The sequence below is a fragment of the Gymnoscopelus microlampas genome (genome assembly GCF_963454915.1).
Source record: "Gymnoscopelus microlampas genome assembly, chromosome: 3".
Taxonomy (NCBI): domain Eukaryota; kingdom Metazoa; phylum Chordata; class Actinopteri; order Myctophiformes; family Myctophidae; genus Gymnoscopelus; species Gymnoscopelus microlampas.
Genome location: NC_139940.1, coordinates 8128643 through 8149567, shown reverse-complemented (window position 1 = coordinate 8149567; position 20925 = coordinate 8128643). Strand labels below are relative to the sequence as shown.

General features: G+C 41.5%; 1 protein-coding gene across 1 annotated transcript; it reads right to left on the bottom strand.

Annotated features, from left to right (window-relative positions):
• Positions 1–3843: 3843 nt before the first annotated feature.
• Positions 3844–10210, bottom strand: LOC311041696 (uncharacterized protein; the record flags this gene model as incomplete). The annotated part of the gene is made up of 7 exons (XM_084052176.1): positions 10149–10210; positions 9859–10006; positions 8642–8752; positions 7219–7443; positions 5610–5755; positions 4071–4180; positions 3844–3967 (listed from the first exon to the last, which is right to left on the bottom strand). The coding sequence occupies exons 2-7, from the start codon at positions 10004–10006 to the stop codon at positions 3844–3846; spliced, it is 864 nt and encodes a 287-aa protein (XP_083908302.1). The 5' UTR covers positions 10149–10210.
• Positions 10211–20925: the final 10715 nt, after the last annotated feature.

Genomic DNA, 20925 nt, shown 5'->3' with positions numbered 1-20925 from the left:
ATATGATAGATGGTCATGAAAAATGATCAAGAAATAATTCTCACAATCTTTCGTCAAAAGGTGGCGCTATAGCACTCAATTGAAAAATGCCAACTTTGAACAGGTACAAATCATGCCCTGTTTGACCTACAGCCATGAAACTTCGATGCAGACATGCGTCTCCTCATGCCTAACAACTTTCACTGTTTGACTTTTGATCTCTGACCTTTAGATCTCCCACCATTTCGAATTATATGAAAAGCAGTAAAAAGCAGTTAAAATCTCCTCCTGGGATTTTTGAGCAATCTGCACGAAACGTTTACACATGAACTTTGGACCTATGCCGACAAACGTTTGCAGCGGATTTTCCATAAGTGAAAAAATTAAGCTTTAATGAGCCAATGAATTTTGCAGTTTTATGACAATTATTCATCTGCCCCTAACACATACATGCAGACTTACCATTCTTTGAAACTTTGCAGAAATGTAAAGGGCCATTCCAAATATCACTGAAACCAATCTTACTCCAATTGGTCAAACGGGGGCGCTATAGCAATTTTTTGAAAATTGAAACTTTAAACAGGCAAAAGTCATGCCTCGTTTGGCCGACAGCCATTAGACCTGCTTACACATGTGCCTTGACTAATGAGGAACACATCTATCACGTTGACCAGTAAGCACCGCCCTTAGATTGTCCGCAATCTTGAGCAGTTTGAAAAACACTTAAACCCAGGATTCTTCAGCTATTTGCGTGAAACTGTATGATCAGTGTGATCTCTTTTTTCAGAGGTTTGTCTGTTGGTGCAATAGCTTCCCGCTTAAGTGTATGTCTCACAACCTCAAGGTCACAGGTTCAAGCCTCACTTGGTGCAGACTTCATCTAAGTTGCATTTCACACAACATGACTATCAATGAATACATCTGCAATTGTTAAAGATAACATGAAATACTTAATTGAGTGTTTTTTACATACTTCATTGTGAAAATAGCCGATGTACAATCTGACAACTTTTAATGGTTTGTGAGCTTGTAGATCGGCTACTTTCACTAGTTTTGGTTCTGAGGAGATGTACAATTTCTTCATTGGTAAATGGTTTGTGAACGAGTGATCTTAGTGCTAGTGAAACAGGGGCTTGGGTCATGACAGAAGGCAAGAGTTTGTGATCCTCAACAGACAATATCAGCCTGGACAAAGCTATATCACTATAGGTAGTGTTGCAGCTACCTAAGAGTGCCTAACGACCGCAAGGTTGCCGGTTCAAGCCTCACTTGATGCAGACTCATTTAAGTTGAATTGCAAAAAACATGACTCAATCTATTCCGTTTCCATGGCTCTCTCTCTCTCTCTTCAATCTATTCCGTTTCCATGTCTTTCTCTTCAATCTATTCCGTTTCCATGTCTCTGTCTCTTCAATCTATTCTCTCTCTCTCTCTCTCTCTCTCTCTCTCTCTCTCTCTCTCTCTCTCTCTCTCTCTCTCTCTCTCTCTCTCTCTCTCTCTCTCTCTCTCTCTCTCTCTCTCTCTCTCTCTCTCTCTCTCTCTCTCTCTCTCTCTCTCTCTCTCTCTCTCTCTCTCTCTGAGGGGCGGCCATAGCTGAGGGGTTAGTGAGCCCGCCTAGTGAGCCAGAGGCTCTGGTTGCCCCAGGTACGATTCCAGGCCAGGTCAGCAAATGTGTCGATGAAATTAAATTTGTCCCTGAGCAAGACTCTTAACCCCTAATTGCTCATAGGCCCTCATTGGAAACAAGACCGCAAGGACTTTCATGAACTGACCTGTTAAAGGAATTATCATCTCTCTTTCTCTCTCCTGGCCCCGTATTATCGCTGCTTGCAGCTATATTAATCCTTGCTTTGCATTGAAAATGCATCCAAGCTCGGAAGTGGTTGAGCTCAGGTGATCAGACATCAGAAACATTAGAAAATCAGTACAAAGCATATTGCGTGTGGGCCACACACACGCGCGAAGCGCGCGCAATTTTTTTACATTTAATTAATTATAGACGTGCGTGTGGGAGGCAGGGAATAATCATAGTATACCCTCCAAAAAAATCTAGAACACACCACTGGTTCTAATGGATCCAATGTAGTTATTATCAATGGTTGACAGTACCAAGTACATTTACTTGAGTACTGTACTTTTTTATTAGTATTTGTATTTCTGGATACTTTGGGTGACTTTAACTCCACTACAACTCAATGATAAATATTGTACTTTTAACTCCACTACATTTCTAGGAACGTAAAATGTACATTATGCATTAACCACTTAATATTACCTCGTTCTCATCTCATGGGAAGGAGATAAACTTAAGACAAATCTAAATCAAAATGAGCCCAAAAGAAGTATTGGTCCAAAAAGACACTGATCATTGGAACACAGGCTCTTTCTTTACATTTCCTGAAAACTAGTGGTTTTGAACATACAAGGTTTCCACCCGACAGCCACGATATCCTAGTTTATCACAAAAGAAGTATGGTGTATTATTCTACATGAATCACAGCTGGCAACATGTTCATTTATCCTCCACACTTAGCCAATAGCAGTGGTGGAAAGTAACTAAGTACATTTACTCAAGTACTGTACTTAAGTACAATTTTGAGGTATTTTCTACTTTACTGAAGTATGTCCTATTGTCAGTACTTTTACTTCTACTCCACTACATCTCAGAGGCAAATATTATACTTCTACTCCACTACAATTATTTGAACACTTTAGTTACTTTGAAGATTTTGATTATTATTACAAAACACACATTAATCACTTCAATCCTATAGACATTTAGGCCATTTGAAAATAGCAGATCTACAAGCTCACAATGCGTCGTGATGTGACGCATTGTGAGCTTGTAGATCTGCTATTTTCAAAAGATTTTTCATACATTGTATACATTTAAAACTTGTGAAATGGGACATTCTGCATTATCAGTACTTTTACTTTTGTACTTTAAGTACATTCTGATAATACTTTTGTACTGTAAGTACATTTTGAATTACGGACCTATAGGCCTACTTGTAACAGAGTATTTCTACATTGCAGTATTGATACTTTTACTCAAGTAAAAAATGTGAGTACTTTTTCCACCACTGGTCAATAGTCATAATAATGGTTTACATCTCACACATTAGCACAGAGAGAACAAGAACAACATTATGACAGTCAGTCATAATAGTTCTCTGGTAGGAGACTTGTAGAGACTCCACCGCTCATCACATAATTGTCTTAGGAATGAGACAAAAAACTAAAAACCTCCATGAATTCAAGGCTTCATGGGGTGTGGAATTGATAGAAAATAAGACATTTTTGGGGTGAACTACTCCTTTAATGTGATTACTACTGTTTAACTTGACAAAGCAGAACAATAAGCTGAAGTTTAATCAATGAAGTTAAGAGAAACATCACTTCTCACCACAGGAATACAACTATTGATTATTTTCTTATTGATTACCTTTTCAATTATTTTAATTATCTAGAAGCACATTTAAAAAAGAAAATTATTGATTTATTCTTCGCATACAAAATAGCCAATCTACAAGCTCAATGATCTCATAAAAATGATATTTTCAATATTTTCTTTTGAATATTTTTTATACTTTTCGCCTATAATGACATATCCAAAATAGAGATTGATTATTAATAGATTATTTTAAGACATTTTCAATCATCGACTATTTTTTATAATAAATTAAATCTATTAGTTTGATTAACTCTCTTACTCCTACCTCTCACTGATCCAGTAGGTGAGTAATGGTACAACTGTTTGTACTTCTGTACAATAAAATGTTTGATTCTTTTTACAGTTTTACTGTTTAACTTGACAAAGCAGAACACTAAGCTGCAGTTTCATCAATGAAGTTAAGAGAAACATCACTTCTCACAGATACCGTAGAATCTTTTTGAACATGGATTATTCCCCCATCCTCCATAACTGTAATGGTAGAATGCACAGTTCTTGTCTTCATCGTTACCAGGCCATCCTGTGGCCCAGTACCTGCAGAGTAAACAACATGATGTGTATTAATCACATCCACTCAGTCTCTCACATACAGTGACTTTGATAGAACGACAATAGAACAAAATGTAAAATGTCTCACTGTGTTGTTGTCAGCGGAGTTCCGTCTATCCAGATCCAATTACCAGCAGACTTTTTCAGACCAATGTATGATGGATTCACATCCCCAGGGGTCAATCCTCTGATGAATTCCTGATCATTTGTACATGATTGAAACATAATTAATTTTCTCTGATACGTTCAGGTATTCACTATAATCACAGAATTACATCACACTAGACCATACCCGGTCGGCGCAGCGCATCCGTGGGGGGATATGCACACATGATCTGGCAACCCGGGAGGCAGTTCGTCCCATAGCTGGGCAGCCCCGTAACCATGGCGACAGTGTTTGACACAAAAAAACGAATAAGAAGCTAATATTTGATGAAATTGAAAAACGGGCTTCACAGTTGCGTTCAGATGGTAATGGTCAATGGGTGTGTGCAAAATCAGAGCAATTGGTCCAGCCAGTGAGGAGAACCGGGTATCTTCACTCACGTACTCACCACCACTACAGAGGTTACTAGAATTATAGTATGATGATAGACCATACCCGGTCGGCGCAGCGCATCCGTGGGGGGATATGCGCACATGATCTGGCAACCCGGGAGGCAGTTCGTCCCATAGCTGGGCAGCCCCGTAACCATGGCGACAGTGTTTGACACAAAAACGCTAATAAGAAGCTGAGATTTGATGAAATTGAAAAACGGGCTTCACAGTTGCGGTCAGATGGTAATGGTCAATGGCTGTGTGCAAAATCAGAGCAATTGGTCCAGCCAGTGAGGAGAACTGGGTATCTTCACTCACGTACTCACCACCACTACAGAGGTTACTAGAATTATAGTAGGATAGTAGGATGATGCATGTGACATAATTCTGTGATAGTTATGTGTCACCTGGACACACACACACACACACACACACACACACACACACACACACACACACACACACGTATTACTATACCTGTGATGATAAATATTTTACCATGCCGATTGTTATGAATGCCATTTTTACAAATTTTAGGCCATTCTGAACCCTAATAACCTGAAAGCAGAGAAAAGCTGTCTAAAAGCTCACAACGTGGCCCGCTGTGACATGGTGTGAGCTTGTAGATCTGCTTTTTTCGGCGTGTGACAGAGACGTGTAACTAAGTATAAATCAGACATAACTCCAACCGTAACCCCTAAATGTGTTAACCTGACTCCACCAGATGGGAGCGGTATTGAGTTCACATGCAGGTTCACAAAACCCTAACTCTAACCCCAGCCTGAAGCTTGTCCTAGTTTTAAGCCTAAAACTAAAAACTATATTTATAAACCATAGAACAACCATTTATCATGTGAGGACCAGGACAATAGTCCCATAATGTATATGTCTCCCATTTTACTATACATGTGAGGACATTTGGCCCTGGAAAGCATAGTAATACATGAACACACACACGCACGCACGCACGCACGCACGCACGCACGCACGCACGCACACACGCACACACGCACACACACACACACACACACACACACACACACACACACACACACACACACACACACACACACACACACACACACACTACCTGTTCTTCTTTACTGTTAATGATCACCAGATCTGCTCCTGGTGTCTTCAGACATAGTTCTCTATGTTCCTCCCAGGTTTTCCCTTCAGCAGTTCTGTAATAACAGCTGCATCCAAACCTCTTCCATCCACTGGGACAGGACTTGACTAAACATCAAACAGGAGTTTTATTGATGGCTTTTCAATGCACTGATGATCAATTATAACATGTTGATTAGTTATCACTTAAACCCTATGTAATTCATTGACCGGGGTCCTGCAGGGCTCTATACTAGGACCCCTCCTTTTCCCCTCTACACCACATCTCTTCACTGAAAATAGCTGATCTACAAGCTCACAACGCTTCACAACCAGGAGTCACCAACATGTCACAAGACTTGTCCATGTCTGTGGCAATTTATAGATTTTGAGAAAGTCATTATAAATAAAAAATATGATGTCTTCTCTAAATATTCACAATCTAATGTTTCCTGAATGTGTACATATTAATTCATAGGTATGCAAGACCGGGTATGCATCTGTGTAATTTTTTGATTTCTTTGGCTATTCAAAAATAACAGATATACAAGCTCATAGCGCGGCACCGAGTGCCGCGCTATGAGCTTGTAAATCCGCTTTTTTGGGAAAATCGTGAAAATGTGGGCAAATCTATATATACATTTTTGAAAGCGAACATTTGTAACTAAAATCTTTGCTTCTAGGGATTCTACAAATGTCTTCTAAATCCTAACAGTTTTTTTTTTTTAAACGTATGTTGCTATAATATCAGTGGTTCTCAAACGTTTTCATGTCAAGGACCCCCAAAAGTATATGTATTTGGCCACGGACCCCCATCTCAAAATGTTTTGTTCAAGGAACCCCCCAGAATAAGATTTGAGTTACAAATGTTCGCTTCAAAAATGTTTTTTCAAAATCTTTAGATCTGCAAGCTCATAGTGCGGCATTGGTGCCGCGCTATGAGCTTGTATATCTGCTATTTTTGAATAGCCAAAGAAATCTTAAAATGATTATGTTACAACACACACACCCACATCAAAGCACCTGTACATTGTATGATTAGAACATGCTTAAACTGCGGGTCTAATATTACTACAATTGCTACAAATTGCTATAAAACCTGTAAACCCATGTCATTTTGGGGCATAAACAAGAAGTTGAAGAATAGAATTAAGTCTGATAGTGATGTACACATGTTCACCACAAGCTGGCATGGTGGTGACCGACAGTTCACAACGCAATATGTTGTGAGCTTGTAGATCTGCTATTTTCACTGCACTGTATGTACTGTACACCTAGTATGACTTCTCCAGTAAAGAGACGGTAGGGTTCAAGTGGTTAATAAAGTATTCAGGGATAAAGGAGGGTAAACCTATTGATGTTTATTTTATTATTATTAATAATATATTTTAAATCTCTTTTAGTATTTCATCAACTTTAATGCTGCGTTCACACTGGCAGATACAAAAGATAAGAGACAAAGCTTCACAGAATATTTGTGTGTGAAGTTGAAACCAGATCAACATCTTTGTATCTGTTGTATCTTTGTAGCAGCTACAAACGTTAGATGTATCTTTGTATCTTCATGTTGCTGGCTTTGTAATCTCTCTCACCTGCTGTCTCACACAGGTTGTTATATTTGTTCTTCCATTGGTCTCTGTCCAAGGTCATGTTGTCATAGCTCAGGGTCATGCTGTCATAGCGCAGGGCCAAGTTGTCATAGCGCAGGGTCAAGTTGTCATAGCGCAGGGTCATGTTGTCATAGCGCAGGGTCAAGTTGTCATAGCGCAGGGTCAAGTTGTCGTAGTTTGTCTGTAACTCCTTAATGGCTGAATTATCTGCAAAGGACCAAAATGTGACAATAGACAAAGACTCAGATGTTGCTACAGTTAAGATGCAATCAACGCAAATATGTGTTAAATTTATATTTTTTACATTAATGGAGGAGTGTTCATTTAGGCCTATTGTAGACTACTAGCCTATAGACGGATTTCCGCGCGACGTCATCACAGAGCAGAATGCGCAATCTGCGCATGCCTGGGGGAAAGGCGCGTTCGAAAATACAGCCCTGAGCGGCAGTGAGCGCACTGGCCAATACAAACTAATAGGCGAGTGTGCTCCGGTGCGTAATTTCCAAACGCACCCATAGGCTTCCCCCTCCTCTGCGCGGTCATATTCCTCTCATGTTTACTAACAGGAAACCCGTCTATACTGCAGAGAGAGAGAGAGAGAGAGAGAGAGAGAGAGAGAGACCGAGACCACACAGCTGATCTTAATATGCCTTTAATTAAGGGTCTGTTTAAAAAACAGAACAAGCGAGTGGACATGACGAGATTTTAGGCTGCAGGAAAAGCAGCACGTCCTCCTCTGTTAACCCCCGCATCCCTGTGATAATGAATGATGATCATATCACATTATTCTGCCTTAAATGGTCACTTTTATAGCTGTTTCCTCAGCAGAAAACCATTTGTTCTGTTTTTTATCTCAACGGATTAAGTTACAGCATCTGCCAGCCTGCACATGTATGGATGGATGCTATCCTACTATAATTCTAGTAACCTCTGTCTGTAGTGGTGAGTAGGTGAGTACGTGAGTACGACGTGAAGCTACCCGGTTCTCCTCAGTGGCTGGAGCAATTGCTCTGATTTTGCACACAGCCATTGACCATTACCATCTGAACTTAACTGTGAAGCCCGTTTTTCAATTTCATCAAATCTCAGCTTCTTATTAACGTTTTTGTGTCAAACACTGTCGCCATGGTTACGGGGCTGCCCAGCTATGGGACGAACTGCCTCCCGGGTTGATCATGTGCGCATATCCCCCCACGCATGCGTCGACCGGGTATGGTCTAGTATTGATAACTCTCATTATCACCAAATGCCTAGTCTGCATGCTTACTGTCATATCTCATGTGAGTAGCAAGTATTGTACTCCACTATTCCGCCAAAAATGGGACATGTATAATAATGTTCTAGTGAAAGCGTCATTTAATTGTTGTAAGTGCATGAATTTGACCTTTCACCAGTTGATACTCACAGTCCATGACCCTGTCTGTGGTTCTCACCACTCCTAGAACACACAGCGCTGTAAGACAAACTGCAGCTGCTCTCAAGATGCCTCTCTCAATGATGACGGCTCTCTGGACACCTGGAGGATATTATAGAGTTCAACTTTAATATGATCAGCTACAAATGTTTCATTTCACAGAATGCAGAGTGAATATAAATATATATTTTCTGGTGCAACGTGTGTGTATATCTTAACCTTACAACTTGCAAATTTGACTATCAAAAATGTCACATCGGGAAATGAGAAGAGAAATAAAACACAAGGAGGAACATGCTCTATCATGTATGATGTTTCTCACACACACACACACACACACACACACACACACACACACACACACACACACACACACACACACTCACACTCACACTCACACTCACACTCACACACACACTCAGGCACGCGTAGAGCGTGCACAACACAGACACATTAGGTGGTATGACAGCGACTATGTTCTTAACTTTCTGTGTGCAGTGCATGCACTCAAACCTTATTGTTGATCATGCGTGACATGATGAAAGCATTTTAAAAAATATATATTTTGCATTGGTAGGTCAGGAAATAAAATAACATTAAAATTAAAATGTAATCAAAATAATAAAATATATTTTATTATACATTGTTATGTTATGTTATGTTATGTTATTGAATGTTATTAAAAAATCACACCCAGTGTGAAGTGGGCAGTGTGTGGTCATCACAACATGACTCACTTAAAAAAAAGGATAGATTACTTTTTTTTAAGTCCATACTGCTATTCATAGGGCTGCACATGTGTCATGTGTTTCGCTAGCCAATCACAGTCCTGAATTTGCAAAGTCAGCCAATCACATTACAGCTAGTGGTGATGACACTAGCTGTAATGTGATTGGCTGACTTTGCAAAAGTATAGATTTGCATTAACTGTGGAAGGGTTAGGGGTGTAGACTGCGTTGTAGACTATTGGCCAATCACGGTGCAGGATTGGTCAGTGTCCAAAACTAACTTATAGGGGGCGGTTACACCGCCCCAAAAACACATTTGAATTATTTTTGAATAGCGAAATTTGTTCTGACAGCCCTAGTTTACATGGGCCAAAAAACGTGTTTGTGTGTGGACGAACCCCCCCCAAATGCATATAGATAGCTACGTTTATGAAAATACCCGGGTATGTGTGGACGAGGCCTAATTGTGTTACTGTATACCTTGAACTCCTGTAGCGTCCTGTGAGCCGGAGCCTTGGTCTCTGAGATTGTCTATATCGTCGTAGCCTTCACTCTCCTCTTCCACCCTCTCGTCCCTGTCTCCTCCAACGGACCTCGCCCTGCTTGATCTGCCAGGCCTGCCAGACATCTGAAGGAACAACACAAAAAAGTAACTCAAGTTAATCAGTACAAGTACACGATTATAATGTAAATATCATTTATTATGAATTAAGTGATTGCAATATAATGTGCTATAGTCATTTGTTATGTTTAAATGTTATGTTACTCACTTTGTCCAATATCTGTGTTGTCCTACATTGGTCTTCACTGTTGCACAATCTGAGCTGCTCTGTCCCCGTCTGACTTTAACAGTGTGCTACACAAAAGCAAGTGGCTTTGGACACAATTTTGCACACACACACACACACACACACACACACACACACACACACACACACAAAATGCAGAATAGCCAATAGACTCTTTACCGCAAAATGTACGTGTGAACATGAGTCTGCTAATTCTGGATAGAGGAAGTGAACTAAAAGTTCTCTCCTCCTTGAACAACTGCTGTAGATGTACCCTTTATCATGAATTTCTTAAAACTGTATAGTTTGTCATTTTTATTCTGTGTTGTTGTCCGTTACAATGTTGTTTTGTCCAGTTGTTTGTGTGTTGAATGTTTAGTGGGAAACAATGGAAACAAGTTTCTGGCCTTTTTTTGGGAGCATACTCAAGTTCCCTCAGCCCTATGTGCTCAATTCTCCAATTCATTCATGCTCACACACTCACCTCACATATCTGACGCCACCTCCCTGATACCCCCTTGTTAAATGACCCCAACAACACTCTCAGACAAGCTGCCCTGTAGGAGTGCTGAAAGAAAATGGAAGAAGGACAAATTACAGGTCTCATTACATCCTTAGAAACTGCCTTAAGGCCTACCAAGCATCCGTAAGGTCAGCCACATCCCAATATCACCTCCAGTCTCAACTCTCTCAATAATAAGCCATTCAGTCAACCATCTCCACCATTTTCAGCCAGTGTCATCCACCCATCTGTCTGAAGTGGTCTCCCACCTGAAATCCACCTTCAGCCCTTCTGACATCATTCCCTCCCACCTTTTTAAAGAGGTCTTTGACACCATTTGCCCCCTCACCCTGGCAATCATTAATAGCTGCCTAAAAACTGGGAGTTGTCCCCTCCAGTTTGAAACATGCTGTCCAACCTCTCCTAAAAAAACAGACCCTAGTGACCATAATAATGTCAGACCCATCTCCAAGCTGCCCAAGCTGTTTCCAAGGTTTTAGAAAAAGTTGTTTTTATCCAAGTTTCCTCATTTTTAAAGACATTCAACATCATTGACACATTTCAATTTAGCCACAAATTTACTCCAGTTGAACCAAAATAAAACGGAAGTCATTTTATTTGTCCCGCAAAAGTCTGTCACTGGCCTAACAAACACTCTTGGCCCCCTCTCTGCAAATTTGTACACCACTGTAAAAAACGTGGGTGTTTATTTGGACGTGGGTGTTTATTTGAATTTTTATTAACAAATTAGTGTGCGGTAGTTTTTATCAGTTAAGAACTACTAACTAAATTGAAGCCTATTTTAACACGCAGGGACCTGGAAACAGTCACCCATGCTTTTATCACCTCTCGGTTGGACTATTGCAACTCTCTATTCCATGGGCTGACTCAGTCCACTCTCTCTCGTCTGCAGATGGTTAAAAATTCAGCTGCCAGACTCTTGACTGGAACTAGGAAGCAAGAGCACATTACCCCGGTTCTGGCCTAACTGCACTGGTTACCAGTGAAACATCGTATTGATTTAAAACATTTACTTTTTGTTCTTAAAACCTAAATGGCCTCAGGCCACAGTACATTTCTGATCTGGTTTCTGCACCTCCTGCCCCCAGGGTACGTAGGTCATCTTCCCAAATGCTCCTTGCCGTTCCCCCAACAAGCCTTAAAACTAAAGGTGACCTTTAGGGCCTTTTCTGTTATTGCCCCCACACTCTGGAACAATCTTCCACTGCAAATTCAGTCCAGCTCCACCATTGAAAGGTTTATATCCACCCTAAAAACCCACCTCTTTTCCATTGCCTTCAGCTCAGTCTGAGGGCAATTAACCTATGGCCTACTCTGGTCATGGAATGTATTTTTTTGTATTGCTTTTACTAGAAGCTCGCCCCCGCTACGCGGGGGCTCGCGTCTAGCCCGCGGCCACGCCCACGTAGCGCCCGCGGCCACTTGGCAGCGCATATAAGTGGCGTAGCGTCATGAGGGCCAGTGCGGCCGTGGCTCGGTCAGTGAAGACCCTGTAGCGCGGATGATATGTGGCATAGAGGGGCAGATTGTAAATCTCCAGAGCAGAGGAAACATCCGTGGGCTACCATTGGTTCAGCGATGTGTGCGGTTGCCCTGCGGCCCCTCCTCCTCCACCAATGTGCAGTATTGAGAGCCCTGACGTCACAACATTTGGAGTGATGGGCACTGCACTCTGGTTGGTTAGGGTACACCTAGGGCCCAGGCAGAACCCAGTTAAAGCCTGCATGGGCAAACCCAGTTAGGACCCGCCTTGGTCCCACATAAACGTGGCTAGTTGGGGCCCACCTAAGGGCCAGGTAGAAGCTACCTATAGCCCGCATGGGCATCGCAGTTAAGACCCACCTCGGCCCCACATAGAATTGCCTAGGTGGGGCCCACCTAAGGCCCAGGTAGAACACACGTATGTCCCACAAGGGCATCCCAGTTGGGACTGAAGTGGATCCCGCTGACATTGCTGACATGGGGTCCATATGGTTTAGCCCACCTTGAAACCATATGGGAACTACGCTGGCATGCTGGCTGGAATGCAAACGCTGCATCATTCCTGTAGTGTGTAGTTTGATGTTGTGTGTGTAACAGACATACCTGCAGTGTGTCGATCAATGTCCATATGAAAGTCAATGCCCAGCAGTGTTGTTTTTTTTCTCCAGCAGAGTTTCTAGTGTCTCTATCTGTCTCTGGAAGAGGTTGCACATGAACTCTGCAGCCGCACTGAGGCGCTCCAACACAAACACTCTGACATTAAGCTTCTTCACACAACAAACATCAGCACCACGCTGCTGTTTGTCCAAAATACACAGTATCTCCTCTCCCAGCCGTACAAACCCCTTTTGACACATTTTACCTCGTTTATCCAGCTCTCACTGACTCTCCCCTAATACAGTGGTTCTCAACCTGTCGGTGGGGACCCCCCACAGGCCAATGTTAAAATGGTAGCAGTTGTTCCTCAACATAGTGTGAATGTGCGTGCGAAGTTGACCGCAATCGGACGCTGCATTCATGATTTGCGGCATTTTGTTCTAAACGGGCCACTCCTGCAAACTTTAGATGAGAATCTTAGGCAATCGGGATGGAATATGAGAAAGTAAACAGATCCGTCTTGATCACATGACTATAGAGATCATGTGTACCGATTTGCGTGACATTTAGATTAAATGGGAAGGAGTAATGTAAAGAAATATGTTTGACATAAGTGGGCCTCCTGGTGGCGCTATAAAAGGTAGATGTGAAAAAAGCAGGGCAAAGGTTTTTCCTTGACCTCTAGAGAGTGCACATACGAAGTTTTACACAGATTGGTGCAGTTATAGGTGAAAACACAAATCGGGCTGTTATAGCACCACCATGAGGCTGATTAGAAAAATCTGAAGTGAAATTTCTTCCTAGGCATAGTGGGAATGTGGGTGCAAAGGTGCAGGGAAAGTGCATGCTGTGTTCATAATTTGAGGCATTTTGGTCCAAACGGAGCAGTCCTGCAGACTTTGGAAGCCATTTTTAGCCAATCAGGATGGAATATGAAAAATCTGAAAGAGACGTTTTTTTTAAATGACTATGGAGATGCTGTGTACCGATTTGCGTGATGTTTGGACAAAATATGTAGGAGTACTGTGAAAAAATGTGTTTTGGAAAAAGCGGCCTCCTGGTGGCACTATAACACTGGGCCATGTGAAAGAAATGGGGCAGAGGTTCTGAATTGTCATCCAGGGAGTGTGTGTGCACAGTTTCGCTGCGATCAAGCCAACGATGCGAGAGATTAGCTATCCACAGACGGACGGACAGGGGGTAAAACATACTCTTGCGCCATGCCTTTCGGCCTGGCGGAGACAATAAAAAAACGAAAGTAAAGGAAAAGGCCATGTATGCAACAAAAGTAGTCAACAAACTATACTATAAGACATTGGCCACATTGGCAAATAATATAAGAAAGAGGCAAACATGTTGAAAATAGCCGATCTACAAGCGTACAACGCCTCTCAACGTGAGAGCTTGTAGATCTGCTATTTTCACAATATTGACTTGTGGAACGGAGTCAAACAAAATGGGGGGGTCCCCAGTTGAAATATGATTATTTGGGGGGGGGGGGGCTGAAAAGGTTGATAACCAGTGCCCTAATCGGACCGAAATTACCTGAAATTACTACATTGCCATAATGCAGCCTAAACGTGCGTTGCACGGGGCGGTCCTGCCATTACGTTAGTTACTGGAGTTAGTGTGGAGCTACACTGTTCTCCAGAAGCCCACAACATACACCATCTGCAATGGACTGACTGAGCAGCAATAATAACATTCGCCACACGAACGTGCATTGTTGACAAAGTGATTGCAAGGCCGCTGCAGGCATGACAGCGACGTTAGCGTTAGCTACATGACAGCTCCCTGTCCGTCGTTGCTGCGACTGACTCTGATGGCTACAGCAAACTGTCTCTGCGATGCCATTGTCTGGAAACTGATCCTGGCATGACACGACCAATGAGAGTGAGCGCTGTTGTTGTTGCTAAGATACGGTGGATGGCACATGGCGTCTCTGTCCCATAGCTTGTAGATCTCTCACACATGATTGGCGTAGGCTGCGTTGCCAGGTCTGACTGTTTGTATAAGCGATTTTGGGCTTATTTGGGTGCACTTTTGGGCTCGTTTCCATAGACCACGGCAGCGCTTATTTCTTTCTCGTGACCGATGTGGCAAAAAAGGTGCAAAACGAACCATCCGGAAGTAAATTGCGAGATATATAATATATATAGCACTTTTTGATTATTAGAGAAGGAGACACATGTGAAGGTGGAAAATGAAAGGTAGGAGATTATATAGTTTTGCATGAGCGATTTTTGTAGCAAGTTGTGAGAGAATTGGGCCACTCCTGTGGGCGGGGGGCTCAATAGAACCATTGGGGTTTGAAAGGAGACGCTCTCTGTTTGAGTGGTGAGATGAGATGTTATTTGAATTATGCTATGTTTGTTTGAGGTATTGCTTTTATGTTTCTTTTACTATGTTGTATTTTATGATGTTGTTATGATGCTATTGTGAATGGAAAGCACTTTGGGTCAACTTCTGTTGTTTTTAAATGAGTTTAAAAATAAAGGTGACTTGACTTGACTTGACAAATACTGCACTCGCTGTTAACTTCCTCCTGGCAGCCATCACTGCTAGCTTTCTCTGTATGGAGCAGTGAGCTGATGAATCAGCAATATATTAATAGGTCTGCATTTAAGAAAATACAACTCCATGTTGTAGAGAATACCATGTAATTATATTAGGTAATAATATAACATGTGATATAAAGGTAATAATAATAATAACTAGAAAAAGTGCTCCTCGGAGCACAAGTCTCCGCCAGCAGACTTGTGTTGGGAATGTTGGGAATGTTCTACTTCTGGGAATGTTCTAATTCTTATGTTCTAATTCTAACATGACATGACACATGACACAAGTGTCCTATCCGTCTGTATGACTGTCCTATCCGTCCTGTCTGTATAAGTGTCCTATCCCTCCTGTCTGTATACAGTAAGTGTCCTATCTGTCCTGTCTATGTAAGTGTCCTATCCGTCCTGTCTGTGTAAGTGTCCTATCTGTCCTGTCTGTGTAAGTGTCCTATCCAATTGTTACCTCACTTTGAAAGAGGCACAGACTCTTTCAAAGTGACACATGTATTTATATGCCGCTATACGTCACTAGCCAATCAGATCACACTATTTCACCGTATTGTCACGTGTCACGTGAGGCTTGACCAATCTGTGTGTCATATTTAGAAAGTGAAAACAAAGTCTCCTGGCGGAGACAATAATAATAATAGGCTTTTCTTTTTTGTGTTGTGTTGTCATGTGATGTCAAGTCAAATTCCAGTATTGTATGCTCTTCACATATCTCCGAAACTGCTGATAGACTTCACACTTGCTGTATACACTTGTCACTCTATAACCACATGCACCCTAGCTTCCCTATTCTGGTTAAATTGACAGCTTCTGCAACTTAGCCATAGGCCTACTTCTCTATTTTGTTTATGTTTTGTCATCAGTTTCCTACCATAGCGTGACAAAAGCAAGAAGTGTTAAAATGAGACCCACCCTGATAAGCACTTGGAATTGTAGTAGTTGAGACATTACACTTTGTTTGACTCTGTCCCACAGATAAACATTGTGAAAATGGCCGATCTACAAGCTCACAACGCCTCGCAATGAGAGGCGTTGCTGAGCTTGTAGATCGTCTATTTTCGAAAATGTTGCCTCTTTTTTATATTATTTTATTTGACAATTTGGCAAATGTTTGACCAGTTTTTATAGTATAGTTTGTTGATTACTTTTGATGCAGTAATGGTCTTATTTGTATTCATTTATTTTATTTTAGCGGTATTAAAAAGGTCTTAAAAGTCCTTAAATTGTCACTATTGAATTGTGCAGATACCCCGTATAAACTTAACTGCAGGTTGGTTAAGTCAAACGTATGGACCTGCAGTGCTGTCTCTCCACCCATAATTGATCGCTGCAACCATAGAGTGGTTATAAGCTAACTGCTCTTTTTCTGAATACTGTCTTAATACTGTCTTAATAATGTTACTCTGTTTGTAGAAACCTTTGACCTTAAACAATCTACAATGATGTTTCTAGACATGACTCAATATGCACAGTGCAGAAGGGAAGCAGTCTGGTGCTTGCACGAAATGCAAACACAAAACCACATTTTAACACACACACACACACACACACACACACACACACACACACACACACACACACACACACACACACACACACACACACACACACACACACACACACACACACTGTGGTTGTGGTTGGGATACTGGGACAACTTCGGTGAAGTTGATTCATTCTCCTCATATGAGCTTTTCAGCTCAAGTGGTAACGTTTAACGTTTAATGTGTCCATCTTTATGATTAACGTTGTGTTTCACCTGCATGTGACGTGACCTCACAGTCACAGTGTGGATAGCTGTTGTGTCGAGTCTTGGCATCCGTGCTGGAGGTTTCATCTTCAAATGTGTGTTCATTGTTGTAGGACAACTTGACACCACATCTTGCTTGTGTATCACCCTCTCGTTTGAAAGTGTCTGTGACGTATTTTAACTCGTAATGATAAGAGTTGTTTTGACTGTTCAAAACACAACTTGTACACCGACTGCAGTGCCAACAACTTCACAGCAACAATAACTCTCTCCCTCCGGCGGTTGAGAGAGAGAGAGAGAGAGAGAGAGAGAGAGAGAGAGAGAGAGAGAGAGAGAGAGAGAGAGAGAGAGAGAGAGAGAGAGAGAGAGAGAGAGAGAGAGAGAGAGAGAGAGAGAGAGAGAGAGAGAGAGAGAGAGAGAGAGAGAGAGAGAGAGAGAGAGAGAGAGAGAGAGAGAGAGAGAGAGAGAGAGAGAGAGAGAGAGAGAGAGAGAGAGAGAGAGAGAGAGAGCGTTTAACACTGCGGGTATGAGCGGGCCCCCTCCACCCCCGGGCACTGATGTGACTGCATCCTCTGCTTCCCCTATAGCTACACCACTGCGTAGAATACACAGGAAGTGATCTGTACGTTACTAAAACACAAGGGCACAGAAATACATGCATGTAGGTGAAAAATGCAGGGCAAAGGTTTTTCCTTGGCCTCTATAGGGATTGTGCGTGCAAAGATTCGGAGCGCCACCATGAAGCTGATTTGAACATTTTCAAGTGGCATTTCTTCCTCGGCCATGATTTCAGGCAGTTTGTTCATAACGGAGCACTCCTGCAAACTTTGGAAGCCATTTTTAGCCAATCAGGATGGAATATGAAAAATCCCTGGACAGTTTTCAAGTTGCTTGATTCAGTATTTAGATACAAAGGACACAATAGTTCAGAAACAGTGTTTGTTCACAAGCTGGTCCCGCCGGCTGCCATAGACTTCAATGTATTTCACCAAACTTCTGGTTCCACTTTTGGCTCCCATGAGCGTCAATGGCGCCTGCCGGCCCATAGGCTGACTGTACCTTCTTCCATCATAGCCTTGCTATGCCCTATAGGCCCTATGCACAGCAGCCTTATTGGAAAGACATTGGGCCTCTTCCTTACTTTATTACCAATTACACTAATTAAGGCTCTGTTCCATTTAGTGTAGCACAGTGGTTCCCAAACTTTTTAAGTTCAAGGACCCCCATAACTCAGAGTTACACACCCGTAAGGGGCCATTCTGAACCCCCTCAAGGAACCATGAGGGTACCAGTGCCATGTCATTATTCCGACGGCCCATTATTCCGACCTGGACCACACTTTGAGACCCGCTGGTGTAGCAGAGTGTTTCCAGTGAGCCAACATGCTCAATATCAGCATTTGACCGGAAGGAATGGAACAGAGCCTCATTAGCATAATTGGTAAGACCTGTGAAGGAAGTAAGGAAGGAATGGAGGCCCAATTTCTTTCCAAAATGGCTGCTGTACAAGCTCATAGCGCAGCACCGAGTGCCGCGCTATGAGCTTGTAGATCTGCTATTTTTTTAAATCGTGAACATTTGTGCAAATCTTTGAATATATATATTTTTAAAAGACCTGAGGTCTATTCTACAAATGATCTTCTAAATCCACAGTTTTATGAAACACTTTATGTTGCGCAATCAGTGGTTCTCAAACTTTTTCATGTCAAGAACCCCCAAAATTATATGCATTTGGCCGCGGACCCCCATCTCAAAACATTTATTTCCAAGCAAAAACTTTCGTGACAAAATGTTCGCTTAAAAATATATACTGTATATATTCAATACATATTCAAATGTTCATGATATTTCTAAAATAGCAGATCTACAAGCTCATAGCGCGGCACTCAGTGGCGCGCTATGAGCTTGTATATCTGCTATTTTTGAATAGCCAAAGTATAAGATAATGGTTAAAGTGGTTAAAATCTAAAATGACAGATGCTTTCCCGGTCTTAATGGGTTAATTGAGAGTTAGGTATTTATTGGACAGTTTTAGGGAGTATTTTTATTGTTATTTTACTTTTCTGTGAAGGTTTACTTTAGTGGTGAGTTGTATTACTTTTTGGTTGGTTGAAATAAAAAAAAGGTTGAGAATCACTAAACGAAACTATACTGAAAAACCCCCCAATCTACTCTGAGAAATCCTCAGTGCTTATTTAACTGGGAGTGTATACATGGAACCAAATGGACCTTCCATTTGTACACTCTGGGAGTTACAGACCTGTAAGGGTCCATTTGGACCGCTGGTGGTCCGCGGGCCTGACGTTGAGAACCACTGCCTGTGGTCCCCAGCAAATGTGTTAATATAGCATAGAAAGTAAGTTAAACCACTTTAACCCTATTTGGCTATTTTTGAACATTTTTAACAAATCTAAAAATAAGAAAATAATGGAATTTTTTTTCAGCCATTTGTTTTTCTCGTTATCCTCCCCCAGTGTTCCTCCCCACACACATTTCTGTGCTGTCACTGCATGCTGTTGTATCCTGACTCACCTGTCAGTCCGGGAGGACTTATATCCACCCTAAAAACCCTCTTATATCCACCCTAAAAAACGCTTTTTGTGTTGTGTTGTCATGTGATGTCAAGTCAAATTCCAGTAATGCATGTTCTTCACATATCTCTGGAACTGCTGATAGACTTCACACTTGCTGTATACACTTGTCACTCTATAACCACATGCACCCTAGCTTCCCTATTCTGGTTAAATTGACATCTTCTGCAACTTAGCCATAGGCCTACTTCTCTATTTTTGTTTAATCTTTTGTCATCAGTTTCCTACCATAGTGTGAAAAAAGCAAGAAGTGTTAAAATGAGACCCCACCCTGATAAGCACTTGGAATTGTAGTAGTTGAGACATTACACTTTGTTTGACTCTGTTCCACAGATAAACATTGTGAAAAATGGCCAATCAACAAGCTCACAACGCCTCGCAATGAGAGGCGTTGCTGAGCTTGTAGATCGGCTATTTTCGAAAATGTTGCCTCTTTTTTATATTATTTTATTTGACAATTTGGCCAATGTTTGACCAGTTTTTATAGTATTGTTTGTTGATTACTTTTGATGCAGCAATGGTCTAATTTGTATTTATTTGTTTTATTTTAGCGGTATTAAAAAGGTCTTAAAAGTCCTTAAATTGTCACTATTGAATTGTGCAGATACCCCATATAAACTTAACTGCATGATGGTTAAGTCAAACGTATGGACCTGCACTGCTGTCTCTCCACACATAATTGATCACTGCAACCACAGAGTGGTTATAAGCTAACTGCTCTTTTTATTAATTCTCACTAGTTTCTGATTATTATATCTTTTTAATTTCCTAGTTGCTGGATATCATTATTATTATTAGTATTATTATTATTGCTGCTACAATGCCTGAGAAACCAAAACAGGAATGTTACTCTGTATGTAAGAAACCTTTGATCTTGAACAATCTACAATGATGTTTCTAGACAAGACTCAACTATGTATTGAGAACATAGCGTATACAGTATGTTGTTGTAACTTGTTTTCTCATCATTAAGCCAGATGCTAATAGTTATTATAATCTCTTTAAACATGTGGGGATGCAAATATGATTTCTACAATGTATTAAATTAAAGCAATGGGTACTATTCTACTCATCTCAATCTCATTGCGTTGCAGGCCAGCCCCCCGGTATACAACCCAGAGAGTGTAGAAGAGAGAGTAACGTCACTCTTTGATCTCACCGCAAAGCGGGCTGCTATGGGCTATTGAGAGACCGAGCACTTCCGCATTCCATTCTTACAATGGGAGTCAGCGCTAGTGTCGTAACTCTCA